The sequence below is a fragment of the Elephantulus edwardii genome, unplaced genomic scaffold (genome assembly GCF_000299155.1).
Source record: "Elephantulus edwardii isolate Elephantulus edwardi_28Jun2011 unplaced genomic scaffold, EleEdw1.0 scaffold00314, whole genome shotgun sequence".
NCBI classification, from domain to species: Eukaryota; Metazoa; Chordata; class Mammalia; order Macroscelidea; family Macroscelididae; genus Elephantulus; species Elephantulus edwardii.
Genome location: NW_006400064.1, coordinates 1,101,404 through 1,120,726, shown reverse-complemented (window position 1 = coordinate 1,120,726; position 19,323 = coordinate 1,101,404). Strand labels below are relative to the sequence as shown.

The 19,323-nt window shown below is 50.3% G+C and overlaps 1 protein-coding gene and 1 pseudogene across 1 annotated transcript in view; one reads left to right on the top strand and one right to left on the bottom strand.

The window, feature by feature from the left end:
* MYO15A (myosin XVA) overlaps positions 1–19,323 on the bottom strand; it is a 79,474-nt gene that overhangs the window by 10,730 nt on the left and 49,421 nt on the right. The window contains exons 30-58 of the mRNA XM_006901204.1: positions 19,140–19,212; positions 18,765–18,956; positions 18,368–18,536; positions 18,190–18,273; positions 17,588–17,702; positions 17,397–17,464; positions 17,253–17,330; positions 16,955–17,141; positions 16,742–16,865; positions 16,314–16,419; positions 16,058–16,130; positions 14,884–15,005; positions 14,651–14,710; positions 14,273–14,348; positions 13,957–14,072; positions 13,754–13,872; positions 12,899–13,040; positions 12,535–12,646; positions 12,274–12,348; positions 11,506–11,684; positions 10,954–11,069; positions 10,627–10,699; positions 10,337–10,409; positions 10,029–10,102; positions 9,731–9,813; positions 3,487–3,617; positions 2,353–2,447; positions 2,129–2,206; positions 1,757–1,853 (exon numbers count right to left, since the gene is read on the bottom strand). Of these exons, the coding sequence (XP_006901266.1) occupies positions 1,757–1,853; positions 2,129–2,206; positions 2,353–2,447; positions 3,487–3,617; positions 9,731–9,813; positions 10,029–10,102; positions 10,337–10,409; positions 10,627–10,699; positions 10,954–11,069; positions 11,506–11,684; positions 12,274–12,348; positions 12,535–12,646; positions 12,899–13,040; positions 13,754–13,872; positions 13,957–14,072; positions 14,273–14,348; positions 14,651–14,710; positions 14,884–15,005; positions 16,058–16,130; positions 16,314–16,419; positions 16,742–16,865; positions 16,955–17,141; positions 17,253–17,330; positions 17,397–17,464; positions 17,588–17,702; positions 18,190–18,273; positions 18,368–18,536; positions 18,765–18,956; positions 19,140–19,212 (3,090 nt within the window). The remainder of the gene's footprint in view (positions 1–1,756; positions 1,854–2,128; positions 2,207–2,352; positions 2,448–3,486; positions 3,618–9,730; positions 9,814–10,028; positions 10,103–10,336; positions 10,410–10,626; positions 10,700–10,953; positions 11,070–11,505; positions 11,685–12,273; positions 12,349–12,534; positions 12,647–12,898; positions 13,041–13,753; positions 13,873–13,956; positions 14,073–14,272; positions 14,349–14,650; positions 14,711–14,883; positions 15,006–16,057; positions 16,131–16,313; positions 16,420–16,741; positions 16,866–16,954; positions 17,142–17,252; positions 17,331–17,396; positions 17,465–17,587; positions 17,703–18,189; positions 18,274–18,367; positions 18,537–18,764; positions 18,957–19,139; positions 19,213–19,323) is intronic.
* Positions 6,392–7,510, top strand: LOC102854259 (annotated as a pseudogene).

The window sequence follows — 19,323 nt, the reverse complement described above, 5'->3', positions numbered from 1 at the left end:
AACTTTCTTTTGCAAATGGTGCATGTTCAGGAACTAAAAAATCAAGTTGTCTTAACTTGCTCTTTGGGAAGGCTAATAAATATGAAGGGCTAAAGGAAATCTGGGTTCTTCTCCTTCTTGAGGAGTTGTGTCCCCAGACTCCTTCTCTTTCTCCATTTTCTTTCTGTCATATTTAGCCATTGTCTAGCTCTCTGATGCATAGAAAATGCGTGAAAGACAATGGCTTGAATCAGGCACACCTTAGCCTTTAAACTAACATCTCTGCTCACCAATATTTTGGAGAGGCCCTGAGAGCAGACTTGCTCAATGCAATGTCTCCTAATCTCCTGACTGCTGGTGCCAAGGATATAGATTGTGGATCCAAGTAAGAGAAAATGTATTTATCTCCACCACATCCTTTTAAGTATCCCAGCATGGCGAGCTGGATCTCACATGCTCTGCACTGTGTCTAGGACACACTACCTGCTCAATAAGTGTTCACTGTTGCTGTGTACCAAGTCAGAATGACACAAAGCTGGCCCTCTAGCAGATGGGTTTCCAGAGGCTGTAAATTCATTCAATCTCATGGGAGGAGCTTGCCTATATTTCTCCTGGTGGATTCACAGCCCATGTCTTTGGGTTGGCAGTGCAACCCCTCACCATTAGGCCAACTACTGTTCATTAGTAGGGCCATTATGTTATTGCCCATTAATATCTGAGATGAACTCTGGCAAGGCAGGGCTGAGAGTACATAATGACATGGTTCAAGGACAATAGCAGGGGAGAGCTAGCTGCTGGCTAGTGGTGGCTACAGTCAACCAGCTAGGTGGTAGCAGGCAAGGCAGTGGCCTGGGGTGGGTAGGGAGCTGATGGAAGTTACCCCCCCAGGGCACAGGACCTACAGAGAAGGACCTGATGAGGTGATGGGAGGGGTTACAGCAGGGTCAATTAGGGGAACCCTTCCTCAAAATATAGATTCTGTTATGAGCCTTCCCTTCACATGTTCAAGGGCCCAAACAGCCAACCTGAGGAGCAATACAAGATACTGCAGCAAAACAGACTCTTACACAAGGCTAAGTCATGCTGAGTAGAGAGAGGTCCCACCACATGGGGTATTGTTAAGGGCTAAATCATGTATCCCAGAAAAGGCATGATGAAGTCCCTTTTGGGACTTTGAGGATACTATCAGTTAAATTAACATCAAGTCATATCAGAGTAGGGCAAGTCCTAAAGTTTTGTGGCAAGTGTCCTGTAAAAGAAGACACACAAAAGGGCCAGTGGGACAGCCATGTGGAAGAATGCAGGGATAGAGTGATGCTACAACTGCAAGCTAAGCTCCTCTAGGGCTGCCAGACACTTGAGGAGATGAAGAATCTAGTTCTACGACCTGAGGAGGGAACACAGTCCTGATGCAATCTGAATTTGGACTTCCAGGCTCCTGAACTGTGAGGCAATACATTTCTCCCCTTATATTTCTGTCCACCTAGTTTCTGGTTGCCTGGTGGTAAGGAGCTACACTGCCAACTCAAAAGGTAGACAGTTTGAAGCTATCAGCTGCTTCAAGGGAGAAAGACAGGAAATCTCCTCCCTTGCAGTTTACAGTATTTGAAAACTTTTAGAAGCCCAGTTATGAGTCAGTTCCAACTCAATAGCAATGAGTGAGATTTACATTTCTGAACTTTATAACAGCCACTTCGGGACACTAACACAGGGACTGGAGACTTGCTGGAGGATGTGACATCTGACCCAGGCAGCCAGCACAAGGTGAGTCCCTCACCTTTGTTGGTAACAATGAAGATGATGTACTCATAGAAGGCCTCGCTGCGCATCAGAGCCATCTCAGCACAAATCTCCTCCACCACATCCAGGGCCACCTGGGGAGGAGAGGGAGGAGAGTGGGTCTGACTGCTGTTGTCCAGGAGGGCAGGGGCTTCAAATGGCAAAGACTGTGGAGTCTCCCAGGCTCAGGTTGGAACTCTGCCTTTCCCCCTTATCTGTCTGTGACCCTGACCTGGAGCCTTTCCTGAGAAACAGTCCTTGCTCCATGAGAGTCCAAAAGGGGCTTCATGCTCCGGCAGCCCAGACCTCTCTCCAGCCCCAGACTGGCAGAGACGCCATCAAATGGAGCCCCCAGCACCCCCTCACTTACTGTGCATGTTTTGATTTTGAGATGGCGTTCAAGGCCTCCAGGAAGAAGAAAGAGCTGCCTTTTGGAATTTCGACCAGCCTAGAGATTATGGAGGGACAAGAGACTGAGTTCTGGGAATCCCCAAGCCAAGGGGCCCCATGTATGTGTACACAGGGGGCCTGAGCAGACTGTGCACGAGGGCAGTCTAGGAAGGGTATCTCATCCTGCCCTCTGGCCCCACTCACCAGCATGGCCCGAAGCTCCATGCTGCTGGGGAGCTCCAAACGACCACCAAATCTCAAGGTTTTCTGCAGGTTCTTCTCACAGGCCTTGGCAATACCTACAGAGACAGGGGTCAATCCTCTTGTTCTAAGTCACACTCCAATGTGTGCAGAGCACTGACAAAGCCTGTTCCCCAGACCCCATTTTAGAGTTGGGGAAATGGAGAGTTAAGAGATTTGCTCAAGGTCAATAACTGGAGTGTGAAAGCTGGACTTGAACCCAGGGGACCCTGGTTCCATTTCCCATTAAAGTCCACTGTCTACCCTATAGTCACTTTATCTGCTTATGAGCCCTTGGCACACATGTCCTCAAGATCCTACACTGAAGCCTGGCCCCAAAGGCTATGGCTGTGGTAGCAATGAGGTTTTGGCCCTGCTAGCATGGATAACCCTTGCCCAGTACCTATCACAACCCATATACTCCAAAGCATGAAAGGTCAGCATCAGAAGTCCACTTCTCTGGGTTAAGGAGTGCCCTCTCCTGATAATTATTCTGGAAAGAGGATTCCTCCAGGAAGGGGACAGAGTTCTTACTCTGCTGCCTCCATGCTTCTGGGAGCCCCTCTCTGGAAAGCTGGATCGATTCATCCTGGGTCTGGTTTGCTAACTGAACCAAAGAGGATTTGAAGGTGGGGAGTAAGAGGGCTTTGATCTCTCTCATGGCTATCATGTGATTATAGGGACCTCAGCCTGTTTCTTTAGGAAACTCAATTATTGCTATGGATACAATGGCTAAGGCTGAGGCTGGAGGAGTGGCCTCTTCCTCTGATTCTCTCAAGATATTTGCCACCTGATTCCCCACAGAGACTGTGGACCTGAGTCAGCATCTCAGCTTTAGGTCTGCTTTCCTTACTTCCCTCGCTCCTTCCACACTCGGTATACCATCTCTGCTTGTTACCAAACATTTAATTTGCCTCCCCACTCTATTACTGCCAGCCCTGTGGGCCCATCACAAATGTTCTTCAGGCATCAATGAACTACCTCAAACGTTCTAGCACCCTTATGAAGGGTCAGGCCCTTTAAGCTTCCTCAAGGCCTGTTGCACACTTGGTGCCCAGGAAGAGCATCCACAGCTGTGAGAGTCTATTTTTTGCTCACCCTGGAAAGGCAGGCCTGGGGTCTGGCTCATGTCTTGGAGGAAGTGGATGAGGTGTGGCCGGAAGACCTCGGAGCAGCTGTGGTAGGCAGTTACGATGGACAGCAGACGCCAGCCTCGCTGGCAGCTGTCTCTGCAAAAACAGAGAAGATCAGTTTCATGGGGCCACAGCACCAGCCAAGAAAGAGGCTTTAGGGTCTGAGCTGGAAGTTTCTAGTCTAGTTCTCAGGCAACTCTTCTCTTCTGAGGATGAGTCTCTCTGTCCAGAGAGTGGGGTAGATGGGCCCAAAGCTGTGCAGAAGACATGTTTTGTTTGGGACTCAAGGGAGAAAAAGGTGACATGCTGGATATAAATACAAATACAAAGAAAGTGTTCTTGGGCTGGGGTTTTCTCTAGGGATTCTTCTGGCTTAAGGTCCTTGGAGGAAGGCAAGGGGCATCTGCTGACTTGAGGTGGGTCAACCTGCTGTCTTGAGGAGGGTATGCTAAACAACTCTAAAATTTCTGGACAGGGAGAGTAAGTGGGAAGGCAGACAGTTGCACAGGGCAGGACAACAGTCTCTTGCTAACAACAACAACAACAACAAATTCCAAACCTCTAAACCCATTCCTGTTGAGTTGTTTCCAACTCATGGAGTTTCAGAGATTGCAAATCTTTCCAGGAGGAGATTGACCATCATTCTCCCAATGTAGATTTGAACAGCTGACCTTTCAGTTAGCAGCCCAACACATAACACACTACACCACTAGGTTCTTTACAGTAATATGTTGCTGTTAGGTGCCATCAAGTCAAATACGAATCATAGTAACCCTGTGAACAACAGATCTGAACTCTGTCCTATTCTGTGCCATCCTCATCATCCCAGACACACTTGAGCCCACTTCTGCAGTCACTGTGTCAATCCATATTCTTGAGGGTCTTCCTCTCTTTCTCTGACTCTCCGCATTTCCAAGCATGCTATCCCTCTCTAAGAAATAGTCCCTCCTAACAACATGCACAAAATATGTGAAGCCAACTTTGTCATTTTTGCCTCCAGGGAGCACTCTATCTGTACTTTCTCCAAGACATATTTGTTTGTTCTTTTTCTTCTCCAGTACAACTCAAAGGTTTCAATTCTTTTATTACCTTTATTTCATTGTCCAGCTCTCAGTTGCACAGCAAGGTTTTTATTTTTAAAGACCATGTTTTGAATCAGGCACTTTAGTCTTTAAACTGCCATCATTGCTCCCTAGTACATTGGAGAGATCCTGACAGCAGACTTGCCCAGTGCAATATATCTTTTGATTTAACTGCTGGTACCAAGGGTGTTGACTGTGGATCCAATTAAGATGAAACAGTTGATGATTTCAATCTTTTCTCCATCTATCATGATGTTGCTTATTTGTCCAGTGGTGAGGTTTTTGGTTTTTTTTTTTTTAGGATTTTTATTTTCTTGATGTTGAGATAGAATCCATATTGAAGACAATAGTTTCTTCTATAAAAAACTTGCTACCGGTGGTTAAGCTGCAGCACAAGAGCATGAGTTCACACATAACTGGGGCTCCAGACCGCTGCAGGCGGCCCTTTTAACCATGAGCAACACGGTGGCGGACCAGGCCTCTGCCGGGGTTCACCTCTAGGGTCTCAATTCTTAGGATGATTCCTTAGGGAACGGATAGTAGGCTCCTCGACTAATTGTGTTTCCTGTGTGTGCTGCAACTTAAACCAGTTCTCGGCTGTCATCCAATATATAAATTTTAGGTCTTATTGCAAAAACAACAACAAACAAACAAAAAAACTTGCTACAAGAAATCTGCAGCTAGTGTTTCAAGTCTTCTTCACATTCAACAACCTGCATGATGCAGGTTGCTGATGCATATTCCTCCCATCCCAATGCCACATTCTTCTTCCTAAAGTCCAGTTTCTCAAATGATTTGCTCAGCATACAGACTGAATAGATAGAGAAAGAGGATATAGGCCTGATGTACACCTTTCCTGATTTTAAACGATGCAGTGTTCCTAGCTCGGTTCAGGCAAAAGCTTTTTGGTCTAGACATAGGTTTCCTATGAGCATAAATTTCGTATGAGCATAATAAAGTGTTCTGGGATTGCCATTTTTCTAAATGTTAGCCATTGCTTGTTAAGATCTACAAAGTCAAATGCCTTTGCATAGTCAAGAAAGCACAGATAATCTTCTGGTATTCTCTGCTTTCAGCCAGGATTCATCTGACATAAGCAATGACATCCCTGGTGCCATGGCCTCTTCTAAACCCAGCCTGAACTGTCAGTTCTCTGTCAATGTCCTGTTGACAAACAGAGCAAGAGAACACTGCAGGGTTTAAAGTCAGGAAATGTGTGTAACAAGGTTCTGTGTCCTTTCTCCATACCTAATTTTGAGAATCTGGTTTTATGAAGAATGTGGCATTAGGATGAGAGGAAGACTCATCAACAACCTGCATTATTATAGTCATTTTTGGATGATCTTCAATAATATTTATCTTACATATGATATTAATGATATTGTTTGATAATCTCCACATTTGAATGGATCATCTTTCTTGGGAATGGGCACAGATATGGACCTCTATCAGTCAGTTGGCCTGGTATTTGTCTTTTAAATTTCCTGGCATAGACTGGTAATGTGAGCAGGGTGCAAATCATGTACCTGTTTTGTATACTGACTCCACATGAGGCACAACAATTTGTTCCAAGACCATTTTGAGTGTGAGGGTTTCATGTGGGAACTTCATCTGTCTGCAACAGTATTGGGGCTTCTTTTGGGGAAATAGCTACTTCTTGTGGTCTTAATGGTTGGAAAAGGGGAGCCAGAGTTGGCCTGTTAAAGCACTATGGTTTCGACGGCAGCAGGACCTGGGACGGGATCTGTACCTGCGGCAGCTGGAGGCAGTGGCACGTTGGAGGCGGCCATGGCAAAGCAGTATGACTCAGTGGAGTGCCCCTTTTGTGATGAAGTGACCAAATATGAAAAACTCGCCAAGGTCGGCCAAGGCTCTTTTGGGGAGGTGTTTAAGGCTAAGCACCGCAAAACCGGCCAGAAGGTGGCTCTGAAGAAGGTGCTGATGGAGAATGAGAAAGAGGGGTTTCCCATCACAGCTTTATGGGAAATCGAGATTTGCCAGCTTCTGAAACATGAGAATGTGGTCAATTTGATTGAGATCTGTCAAACTAAAGCTTCCCCCTATAATCGTTGCAAGGGCAGTATATACCTAGTATTTGACTTCTGTGAACATGACCTTGCTGAGCTGCTGAGTAATGTGTTAGTCAAGTTCACACTGTCTGAGATCAAAAGGGTCATGCAGATGCTTCTCAACGGGCTGCACTACATCCATAGGAACAAGATCCTGCACAGAGACATGAAGGCAGCTAATGTGCTCATCACCCGAGATGGAGTCTTGAAGTTGGCCGACTTTGGGCTGGCCCGAGCCTTCAGCCTGGCCAAGAACAGCCAGCCCAACCGTTACACCAACTGTGTGGTGACACTCTGGTACAGGCCCCCAGAACTGTTGCTCGGGGAGCGGGACTATGCCCCCCCCATTGACCTGTGGGGTGCAGGCTGCATCATGGCGGAGATATGGACCCGAAGCCCTATTATGCAAGGCAACACTGAGCAGCACCAGCTTGCCCTCATCAGCCAGCTCTGTGGTTCCATCACCCCTGAGGTTTGGCCAAATGTGGACAAGTACGAGCTGTTTGAGAAGCTGGAAGTGCCCAAAGGCCAGAAACGGAAAGTGAAAGACAGGCTTAAGGCCTACGTGCGTGACCCCTACGCATTGGACCTCACTGACAAATTGCTTGTGCTGGATCCTGCTCAGCGCATTGACAGTGATGATGCCCTTAACCACGACTTTTTCTGGTCTGACCCCATGCCCTCAGACCTCAAGAACATGCTCTCCACTCACCTGACGTCCATGTTTGAATACCTGGCACCACCACACCGGAAGGGCAGCCAGATCACCCAGCAGGCCACCAACCAGAGCCAAAATCCTACCACTACCAACCAGACAGAGTTTGAGTGTGTCTTCTGAGAGCTGGCTGCTGTCGCTTTCCATTAGAGCTGTTTTATTTTGCCTTCTGCTATGTGACTTGTATCGTGGAGATGATGGGGCATTTGAGGGTTTCTCTCTAGTGCACGTTTTAATTTCTGCTCTGGGCACAATGAGCTGTGTAGACTGGGACAGAGCTAAGCTGGGAGGCTAGGGACTCATCAACCGTAGTACAGGACAAGGGACAGGAGGAAGGACCCTGCTGGTGACTTCGTGAGTCTCAGCCTGATGGGAGGAGAAGACGAGTCTTTCTCCCATCCTGACTTGTTTTGGGATGAGAGACTTGTACAGGTAATGAACTGGCCTCAGTAGTGGGCTGTTCTTGGCCTGACCCAGAACTGTTCTGGAGCAGGCGAAATTTGTGGTTTCTTAATAGAAGAATTTTACTGTGTTTCTTTTGTTTACTTTGGAGACATTCCTAGATAGATCTTGGTCAGTTATGATTAAAAGTTGACCTTTTTTTTTACCCTAAAAACAAACAAACAAAAAAACCCCAAAAAACAAAAAAACACTATGGTTTCCTGGTCTCAGTGATTGGTTTAGGGATTGGTATGTGACACAGGTCTCCCAATCAGAATTCTGTATTTTCTAGTCATTATGGTTGTTTCAGGGATAGAATGTAACACAATGAAACTCATTATGGATATTTTTGCAGCAGATACTAAGTCAGACAGTTTTGTTTTCCCTGAGATTGTTGAGCGGATTAGCAATGTCTTCCCAGAGCTGCTACCCTCCAAACCATGGAAGAAGCTGCCTAGGTAAGATGTCAAGACAGTGGAATGTAGTGCCAATGGATGGAGACAGCCATTCCTGATGACACTTAGATCCAGCTATGCCTGAAACCAAAGTCAATGAATTTTTAGTTACCTAGAACAATAAGTTAACTCTTTTGCTTAAATCAGTCTGAGCTGAGTTTCTGTCACTTGAAACTAGACTCACACATTATCACTGCTATTCTGCAGACAAGAGAAACCAACTGTGAGAGTAAAAATTACTTGTCCCAGAACATATGTTCTGCCCATGGAGAATCCAGAAGAATGTCTATTTATGTTTTATTGACTATGCAAAGGCATTTTACTGTGTGGATATTGACAAATTATGGCTATCATTGAAAAGAACTGGAACTCCAGAATTCTTAATTGTACTCATACGAAATCTAGTCTTAAACCAAGAAGCTTTTGTCCAAACAGAGCAAGGGAACACTGCATGGTTTAAAATCAGGAAAAGTATGTAACAAGGTTGTGTGTCCTTTCTCCATACCTATTCAGTCTGTGTGCTGAATAATTTTGAGAATCTGGATTTTATGAAGAATGTGGCATCATGATGGGAGGAAGACTCAATAACCTGCATTATGCAGATGATAGAACCTTGCTTGTTGAATGTGAGGAGGACTTGAAATGCTTGCTGCAGATCAAAGACCACAGCCTTCAATATGGATTACATCTCAACATTAAGAATACAAAAATCTTCACCACTGGACCAATAGGCAACATTATAATAGAGAAAAGATTGACACTGACAATGATTCATTTTACTTGGATTTACAATCAACACCACTGGCTCCAGGACTCAAGAAATCAAAAGATATATTGCAATGGAAAAGTCTGCTGTTCAAGGACCTCACCAAAATACTGAGGAAAAATGACGTCAGTTTTCTGTGTCTGTTTCAAGCCATGGTCTTTTCAATCATTTGCTATGCATCTGATTTTATATAAGGGTGAAAGAAGAAGAATTGAAGCCTTTGAGTTGTGGTGCTGGAGAATAATACTGAATATCCTATGGCTTTCCAAAAGAACAAACACATTTCTTAGAGAGAGTCAGAGTGCTCCATAGAGGCAAGGATGATGAAACTTTGTCTAACATACTTAGGGCATGTTGTTAGGAGGGTCTATTCTTGGAAAAAGATATCATGCTTGGAAAGGTGGAAGGCCAGTGAAAGAGAGGAAAACCCTCAATGAGATGGATTGACACAGAGACTATAGCAATGGGCTCAAGTATTTTAGAAATGATGAGGATGGCACAGGATAGAACAGGGTTCAGATCTGTTGTTCTGATCTGTTGTTCACTATGAATCATACTTGACTTGACAGCACCTAACACCAACACAGAGTGAAGCTAAGGAGGGCAGGGACTGAACTAGGGAATGGAAGGCTGGCCACTTCTGAACCATGGGCATAGTAGAGGAAGGTCCAGCTCACTCACTGCTTGGTGCTGGTGTTATCCGTGATCTGCTTCACAACTTGGCAGTAACATTCATCCCGCAAGACCTCATGGCCCCTACACAGCTGAAGGGGGCAAGCCATGTCACAAGCCAAGGACATGCCAGGGGTACAGTGCAAACCAGGCACAAAAACAGGATGGGGATGTGGAGTCACACCGGTGTCCCCTCCCCTACTGCTTGGGCACATTCTTCTTTGGCGCATGGGCAATGCCTCCCATCCCAATGTCTTGTGACTCTGGGTGATTAATGGAGAAGCCACATCCCAGAGACAGAACTGACCTTCAGTAGGGTACAGAGCACGTCTAGTTCACTCTGGCCCTTCAGTGGGGCATCTCCCATGAACTTCATCACAGCTGTAGAAGAGACCTCTCCCACTCAGGCCTACTCAACCCCCAACTGTGCATCCCACTCCAGGGGTCTCAGAGGTGGACCCTTCCCCCAAGGAAGCTTCAGGCAGGGTAATAGGGGCTTCTGTTCTCCTCCTGGGTCCCTCCTGCTTGAACTGGGGTAGAGGGAGGACTGAGGACTGTCCCACAGAGCCTGAGCCCACCCCTCCCAGGACTCTAGCCACCCGACTGCCCTCACACCTAGGAACATGTCTGTGGCCAGCTTGCTGAGGCTGCTGTCGCTGAATTCAATCAGGGACTCCTGGAGTGGGGTCTGTGTGAGGGTAGGGAGGGTAAGTCAGAGCAGAAGGGTAGCTCAAGTGAGTTTTGGGGGATGGGCCTGAAAGGGGGTCTTGTTCAGGTTGGGCTGTTTGCCCCAGGGCTCTATGAGGGGTCTCTTGGCCCTTCTTGGCCTTTGTTTGCCTTGGGGGCTTGGGGAAACTCTTGCTTGACCACTTTAGAGAGGAGGAAACAGGACTAGGGCTGGACACCTTGGTGAAACAAAGCATGGCCTCCAGAGATTGGGACTCCTGACACTCCTTCTGTGGTAGTCTGAGGCCATCCCTGTGGAAGAAGAGAGCACCCTGCTAGCTGAATGACCTCAAGGTGTCTGGCCTTTCCCTCCACAGCCAGCCTTAACCCCACTAGTATACACACAAGGCAGAGGCCAAACCTTGGACCTGGGGGGTTTCTCATTTGTCCAGAAGTAAAGGCCCTTTGGCTATGTGGCTTATAGCTTGACCAGCTGAAAGGACGCTCAGAAGGACCCACCCCTCCAGAGAGTGAGTAGAATGAAAAAAAATGAGGCTATCACTCACTGGGGTCTCTTCTGTGGGTCTCGGAAATACTTCCGGGCAAACTCCAACATAGTGTGCTGTGGAGAAGCCAAAGTGTCCTCCAGGAGATCTGGGGAGCTCACCCTGAGTACAGGACTCTGCAGGAGGGGTGGAGCAGCAGCTCAATTGAATACCTCTAGACTGACCACTGGGCTCTCAACCATAACCCAGCTTCTACCACCTTCCCTGAACACCCTGGTCTGGCCTCACCAAAGCATTCAGCTCTGCCCTCTATAGCCATGCCCTCAGCAGTCTCAGGCCTGCTCCATTTGGTCTCCCAAATGTCTTGTCCCAGCTGACTTCCAGAAGCCTGACCCCATCCCAACCCAGGCTACTTCACCGCCTGGAGGCAGAAGGCTGGTCCCACCTCCTCCAGGCTTTGGCTAAGCCACATACTCCCCTGGTCTCTGCTGACTGCTACTCTTCACTCCTATATTTGGTCTTTGATTATACTCTGTGGACCTGGCCAAATGCTTGGCATTCAGCTGACCCACTCCACCGTAGACCAGCCTACCTCACTTCTGCTGACCTTACCTCTCTCCAGCGGCCCACCTCCTGAGCAGCTGCTGCTGAGGCGACAGCTGCAGCCACAACTGCAGCCTGGCCCCTGCTGGGCTCAGCTGGTAGCTGTAGGAAGTTGGGAGCAGCAGCAGGCTGTACCAGATCTGAGGGGAAGCGGCCCACACGCCCGTAGATGGTCCCGAACCTCCAGCCTAAGGGGCAGGTGAGAGGTCTAAGGCAAAGGAGGGGGTGCCCTGCGACTGAGAAGATCTTTAAGGTTATTTGGTTATGCCCTGGACACCTCCCTAAACTCCAGGAAGGCCTTGCCAGGCATCCTGATTTACTGATGAGGAAACTCATCAGTACTCTGCAGGAGGGGTGGAGCAGCAGCTCAATTGAAGCCCTCTAGATTGACCACTGGGCTCTCAACCATAACCCAGCTTCTACCACCTTCCCTGAGCACCCTGGTCTGGCCTCACCAAAGTATTTGGCTCTGCCCTTTATAGCTATTTACTGAGAGGTTCAGGGAAGAGAAGCCACCGAACGGTAGTAGGAGGTGGAGCAAAAAACTGAGGAGACAGAGGGTCGTGGGCCACAAAGTTAGAAACAGTAACATTCGTGGAAACCTCCTGCCCAGCCAGGGGACAGGGCTGGCCTGGGGGAACTGGTAGGCCAAGGGAGGCATATCTGGGCCAGCCAGAAACCACCTTAGTGCACTGTGGTATGAAAGCATGAGATCAAGATGAGTAAGGGTGGGGCAGGGTGGAGAGGAGAAGAGGAACAGAGTTCCTGTGTGCCCACCAAAGTCAGGCCCTCCACGCCGCAGCTCCTCCAGGTACACGACCTTCCTTTGGACCACGCAGCCAGAGCTGTAGCCTGTGGGCCAAGCTTCTTTAACACAAGCAGGAAGGTACATGCCCAGCCCCTATCCTGTGCCCTGTCTCCCCCAAGGCACATGGGTGAGTGATGCCTAGCCCCACTCCTGCTCCCCATCTCCACCAAGGCACACGGGCAAGGGATGTCCAGCCTCTCTCCTGCGCCCATCCACTCCATGGTGCTGACCTGTGTGTGGTGGCTCCAGGGGCTGCAAGTGGATGATATCGCCCTTGTGGAAAGACAGCAATGTCGAGTCCTCAGGTAGGAAGTTTCTTACAGCCACCACATAATCCGAATCCTGGGTCAGCAGGGCTAAGTGAGGAGCTGCTGTCTACCCCTTGCTCCCAGAGGCCTAAGGCTATTCTGCCCTTCCCTCTATGTAAATAGGAAAGGAATATTTCTTAGGTGACAGGGTACACACAGGCAGAAAGGACAGCCTTGGTTGGTGCCTGGATTAGTGCACTGGCACTCCTCAAGCAGGCATAGATGGTACAAAGGGTGGGAAAGCCTTGGGGAAAAGAGAGGCAGTGGGTGGGAGGAGATTTCCAACCTTCTTCAGCTCCAGGATGAAGTCATCCACCAGAGTTTTGACCTGGTGAGCGCGAGCTGAAAAGAGGATGACTTTTTCGCTAGTCAAGTTGAACTCCAGCATATTCTGGGAGGGGATGGTCACAAACAGGATGTCTGCAAAGCTGGCAGTTGGTGAAGTAGCATGAAGGTGAGGTCTATGGTCAGAAGGGCACCTCCTCCATGTTCCAATCCTGCCCTTTTTGATCCTAACCTTCTCTTCTCTTCTAGCTTCACACCAACTCAAGCCTCTCCTCTCCACCACCTCATGCTCTCAGCCTCATTACATCAGTCCCCTTCACAGACCCAGAGAATTTCCTGACCCAACTGGGTTGTTTCCTAACCCTTCTGAACCCAACACCTCTGCCCTTGCCATGTGGCCCAGTCTCCCAGATTGTGCAAGCTCTAGAGCTAGAACAATCTATTTCTTATGAGCACTGATCACATTCTCTGTACACTTCAAAGCAAGGGGCTTTCAGTGAGCCAATGCACGAGGGAGCTTCCTGTCCTTGCATGAGAAAGGGCAAAAGGCCTGTTGGCAGGGAGGACCAGCAAGGCCTCAGTCAGGACTCCCCTCTTGTCCTGGAGGCATGGGCACTGCCAGGGCACTCATTCTCCTATACAGTTAACTCATCCATGAGTTACAGTCCTAACTCATCTACTTCCTGGTTGTACAATCTGAGACAGGGAACTCTCTGAGCCTCAGTTTCCCCGTCCCTAAAGTGGGCTTGACTAAAAGGCTTGGTACAGAGTCTAGCATATCTAGGTAGTACGTAAGTGGCTACGGAGTGGGTCTGAGCCCCAATTTTAAGCCGACCTAATGCTACCTGCTGGTCACCTGTAAGTACGAAGAACCCGAAGCTCTCTGCTGGCATCCTGGCCACCCTGGACCATCCTCAGGAGTTTGATGCCCATGTGGGATACAGCTAGGGCCTGTATGCCGGTGCCCACACTGCCCTGTGGCAAGGATGAGAGGCATGAGGGTCATCCAGCCTCTGATCTGAGTCCTTTGGGTGCTGGGGGAAGGCAGGGGACTCGCACCGTGGCTGGGAAGAGGCGGGAGAAGTAGACTTCCCAGCAGTCACGTGCAGTGCTGACCACGGCCCGTTTCACATTCTCCGTCACCAGGGGCCGCTGAGTATCCAGGTGATTTTGGGCTAAGGGAGACCACAGGGGTCAGGGCCTTCTCAACTCCGAATGAGAAGTGCTCACCCAGCAGGGAAGGACCAGATCAGTGTGTTATCACTGTCCACCCCGGGCAGCTGGCCCCAGAGCTGGAGAAAAGACCAGAGCCAAAGGGGTGGAGAGCCTATGTCACACAAGTGGCCTGGCCACACTCATCCCCTCCCCTCAGTACCGAACAGGGCCTTCATCTGAAGACGCTCCTCCTGGGAGATGCGCGGGCAAGCCTCAGAGAGCGTGTCATGCAAGATCTGTGGAGGGCAGGGTGCTCTGGGATGAGTGGGAAAGGGCTTCTGCTTGGGCTGTAGGTGTGTTGACCACATCCCACACAGAGGGTGCCTCTTCCTCACAGCAGGCATTGAACAAGTTACAACTTGGATTAGTAGGGTTTGGGGCTTGGTAATCCTGTCTGCTGGGAAGGAGGATTCTGTAGAACAATTCAACAGCTCAAGAGGCCAACCTCAGAATGCAGGAAGCAGAATTTGGATACTGACTGTCTGAGTGTCTTTTGCCTACTGCGGAAGACACAGAGGAAGGGACAGGGAGCCCTCACCTGTCGGAACAGGAGGTCAAGCTGCACTGGGTGGTTGCAGTTGTCCTTGGGGTAAAACACCTGCAGAGGGAAGCTTCAGCAGGACCCTTCAGGCTTCCCCTTCCCTCTGCTTACCACTCTCCCCAACACCCTCACTACAGCCATGCCCAGTGGACTTTCCCCTTGCTGCCCACTTCCCACACTGACAGCACTCTTGCTTTCTCCTGCCCACTCTATTCCGAGAGGCTAGATACCTCCTTGCGCAGGAAGAGCCTCCAGGGAGCATCCTGGTAGCCATAGAAGTTGGGATTGAGCAGCCGATGTAGTCGTGTCTGAATAGGCTCCTCAAGGGCCTCCAGAGACTGGCCGGGTAGTGCTGGGGTGGGAAGAAGGGGTATGACTTTGAAGGAAGAGGATGAGTGGGCATGTAGAGGGCAGGGTTTGTGACCACCCTTGCAAGGGGATGCAGAACACTTGCCTGCATCTTTGCCCACAGAAACACCTGCTCACTTGGGTATATGTGCATGTAACAAAGCCTTCATTCAACACATATTACAGGGCCTATTGGGACAGGCCTCGTGCAAGGAACTGAAAACAATGAGGTAATCCTCACAGAAAAGGAGCTTGTGCTAAGACATGGGGCAGGAAGGTGTCCGGGAGCCAACCTGTGAGGGTCCTTCAGCCAGGTGGCATGGACAGGCATGTCTGAGAAGGTGCCACCAGTGAGAAGGGTGGCAAAGATCTGCCACAGTGCATTCCAGACAGAGAGGACAGCAAGTGTAAAGGAGTGAACTCAAAATGTTCCAGGAAGATCCAAGGACAGATGACAACCCAGGGAAGAGTGGGAAAAGGTGTAGCTGGGGAGGTAGGCGGAACATGCATGGTCTCAGACCACAGTGACCAGTACAGGAATTACCCAGCAACTGATGTGAGCTAATTCATAGGTTTTAAGACTATGATGGGGAAAAGGGTGTGTAAATTCTGATGCCAGAATGCTGAGATTTTCTATCCTTGTTCTGCACTTTCTGAGCAGCATGGCCTTGGGCTTCCCCATCTGTAAAGTGTACACAAGAGGCGCTTCCCTGAGGGGTGTTAGGTCTGAAATGTCAGTGAGGGCTCTGGTGTAGCCCACAGTCTGTACAGAGCCTCGCTGGTAACCGAAGGCAGGGTCTTTGAGGTGTGAACCCACCAGCTGCTCTGGGGAAGGAAGGCAGCAATTTACAGCTATTGTCAGTGGGAGGCTGTTCCAACCTGACATGAGTAGCAGCAGAGCAGTAGAGAAGTCAGAGTAAGCAAATGTACGGGCTCCAGGTTGGCCTCGCCTGTGACCAGTGTTACTCAAACATTCACACAACATACACGTACAAAGGTCCACATGTGTTGACAATGCTGTCTCCACTTGCTCCACCTCCATCCTGGCCTCCTCACCTGCTGTGGGTCCCGCAGGTGGCTTCAGCCCATAGGTCACTGGTTTCACCAAGGCCACAGTCTCTCTTGGCACCTGTGCCCCCACCCCCAGGAGAAGCAGTCAGGGGACAGCAGGGGAGCAGACATCAGGACCCAGGCTTGTGGGGTAGCTGCTTTTTGAGGTCACCCTTGAGGCCTGGCTTTGACTTCTACTCTCATCCTGCCCCTAGGACAGCCTTGCGGGTGACCTCGCAAGGGAGTTCAGGAGCCCTCTCACCTGGATGCCAGGTGCTACCGATGGGTAAGTCATCTGTCCCTTCAGGAGAGTCAGGGCCTCCTCATGGGGGTCTGGCCGCTTCACAAACACTTTTCCACCGTCCTTCCTGAATAACACTGGTGTCATGGTGGACTAGACACGGAGTCTCTCCTTCCTCATTGTAAATTCCTGTAATGGGGACCTTCCTCCTCACCACCCCCCACCCCTCAGTGTTATAAATGAGGAAAGTGACCAAACTGAGGTCACAAGCACAACCAGGAGTCTGGGCCTCTCTGCCACAGGGGCCTTGTCTGGTCTGTCTACAAAAATGTACTCCCTTCTTAGAGAGAGCAGGCTGAGCCTGGCACTGCATAAGCCAGCAGGCTGCTGGCTCCCACCAATGGCAAACATGGGTCTGAGAAATGGAGGTCAGTGGAAGCAGGGCTGACCTGAGGGCCTTGGGCTGCCCTCCCCTGGGAGCCTGGTACTGTCGCACAATGTCCTTGATCTGCTGTGTGGGCTGGGGAAAATGCTCAGAGTTGAGTGTTGAATGCCTGACCAAGTCTGGGGAGGCTGTAGGGGCAAAGTAGGGAATAGAAGGAGGTCACTGGAGGGGCCACACCCAATCCTCCCCTGGAAGCCCCTCCAAGAGAGGATAAGGCACTCACTTGTTTCTAGAGAAGACTGGTCCTGAGCTGGAATGGGGACAACTTTGGACTTGGTCAGGGAACCATGATCTTTGGCTGGGGGTACTGGAGCCACAGGTCTTGGGGTGGCACGCAGAAGCACCGGCTTGGCTGGAGGCCCAGTGCCCATGGACTTAAGCCATGACTCTGGCACTAAGGATGTCTGTGAGGAGCAGCGCATGAGGCATGCAGCTGGGGGCACTCCAGCCCCCTACCTGTCCTCAGGGACCCTGGATCTGCCAAAGGCAGGATCCTTGGTTTCTAGATGGCTCACCTTGGAGTGCAGTGGTCTTGGGGTAGGGCTCAGAGGGGGCTGTTGGAGTGCCATGGCCTGTAGAGTCATCTCCCGGGCCTGAGGAGAGGGCCTATTGGGACAAGGCAGCCTATCTGTGCCCCCAGCGGCATGCCCCATACTCACCAGCAGCATGGCCTGTTTTTGGATGAAGGCTTGCTGCAGGGCCAGTGTGGAGGCATCCAGTCTGGGGACTGCTGGGCCAGGCCAGAGACAGGAAGGAAGTGAAATTAGAAGGGATAGGGAGGTGAGGATTTCCAAACACAGCCCCCACTTCAGCAGGACCCAGTGTGTAGACCCCCTGGGTAAGCACTGACTTGGTTCTGGTTCTGGGGGTCTTCTGGGGGAATCTTGAGTGCTGCCACTACTGTCTCCACTAGGCTGGCCACCCCCCTTCATGTGGGAGATGATGACTTTCGGTTTCTCTAGGTCCTAAGGCAACAATAGATGGGTAAGAGACAGGCTCAGGACTGTATTTCAACACATTTCTGTATTTCTGACACCACCATGTCCCCAACACTGTTCCCTATTTAGCTAACACTGCTCAACCAGCCTCTGCCCATGTGGCCGGGAATTAATCTTCCTACAATTCTGCCTGCTCCAAACTCACCTATCCCATTTCACAGTGGTATAAACTGAGGCCCAAAGAGTGGCCTAATCCAGCAGCACAGTACATCCAGGGCCCTGGAGGTGCCTAGAACTCTCTGAATGAGAAAGGGACTGACGGGGGCTGCAGGGCCCTGGGACCCTCTCAGAGAGAAAGCTCTCTGACACCACAGGGATGGTTCTTCCCCAGGTAGAGTGGAACAGACTTGTAACTGCAAGATTCCTGGTCCCAAATTGCCTGGCTCTCAGCAGAGACTGGCAAGACTCCCTGGACCTAGTTGCCCATGCCTCCTGTGGGCAGATGCCCTCATACCACCTCTCCACATGACAGCACGGGGTTGAAGAGACTGTCCAGGTAGCAGTCCAGCCCTTTATGGGGCACAACAGGCTCAGCACACTTGCCCCAACCTGCTGAGGGACACAAGAAAGCCAAGCTACTATCTCCTGCTGCTCATCATCCTCACAAGCCCCAGGATCCCTCCTCAGCACACAGTGGCTGCCTGGCTGATGGTGTTCCCCCCTTGGGCTCCAGTGTTCCCCTTTGTACCATCCTCTTTGTGGCTGCAATACTCATGGGTGTCAGGCAATTGGGGCACATGCTCCTGGGGCTGAGGCCTCGTGGGTGCATCCTCATCTGAGTCCCAGTTGCTCCCAAACACCCTGTGGGAAAGGGGGACATGGGGCAACCAAATCCCAGAGAGATCCATAGCTCACAAATAACCCACCCCTCATTCTCTCCTGTGCCCGCAAAGTGGGCAACTTTCTTTCTTTAATGGCAGGTCTTTTGGAGCTCCACTCCCTTCAGAAGCCTCACCTAGCAGCTGGCAGGGGCAGGCAGCCTTCTACCTAGGGGACTATCTGTGTGAGGCTGCCCAGGCTGCAACCTACACTCTAGGGCTTCCCATTCCAGCTACAGGTCCTTCTGCACCCACAACGAAGTATGACTTCTGTCTTGGAAAGTCTCTGAGAAGCTCTAGGTCTGACACCAGGTCCAGCACGTAGTCGTGACCAGCTAGCTCCGCCCACTGGACCTCGTTCCTCATGGCGATTGTCCAGCCCCGCCAGCCATCGGCCATTCCTCTGGTGACACCATGCAATAGAGATGGGAATGAGGGAAGGTATTATCAAGCACTGCCTAAAGGCCCTGGGACTGGAGCCAGAGCCCATTTATACTCAGAGTAGATGCCCTGGGACACTAGGAAAAGTGGCTTTCTGTTCCTCTCTCCATCCCTCTCAGAGTAGAAGGGGCACTCCAGCACCAACCTGTGTCTTAAGATGTCTCCAGCCACCTCTTCCCCTGTACTCCAGGAGTGTACTGGACAGGAGAACTGGTCTCCTGCAAAGGCAGCAGTCACGGGGCTCAGCCAAAGTGATCCATTGTACAGGCTTCTGCTGTTCTCCTGGATTCCAGGCCATAGCCTCCCTGCCTCTACCTTGCCCCCCCCCC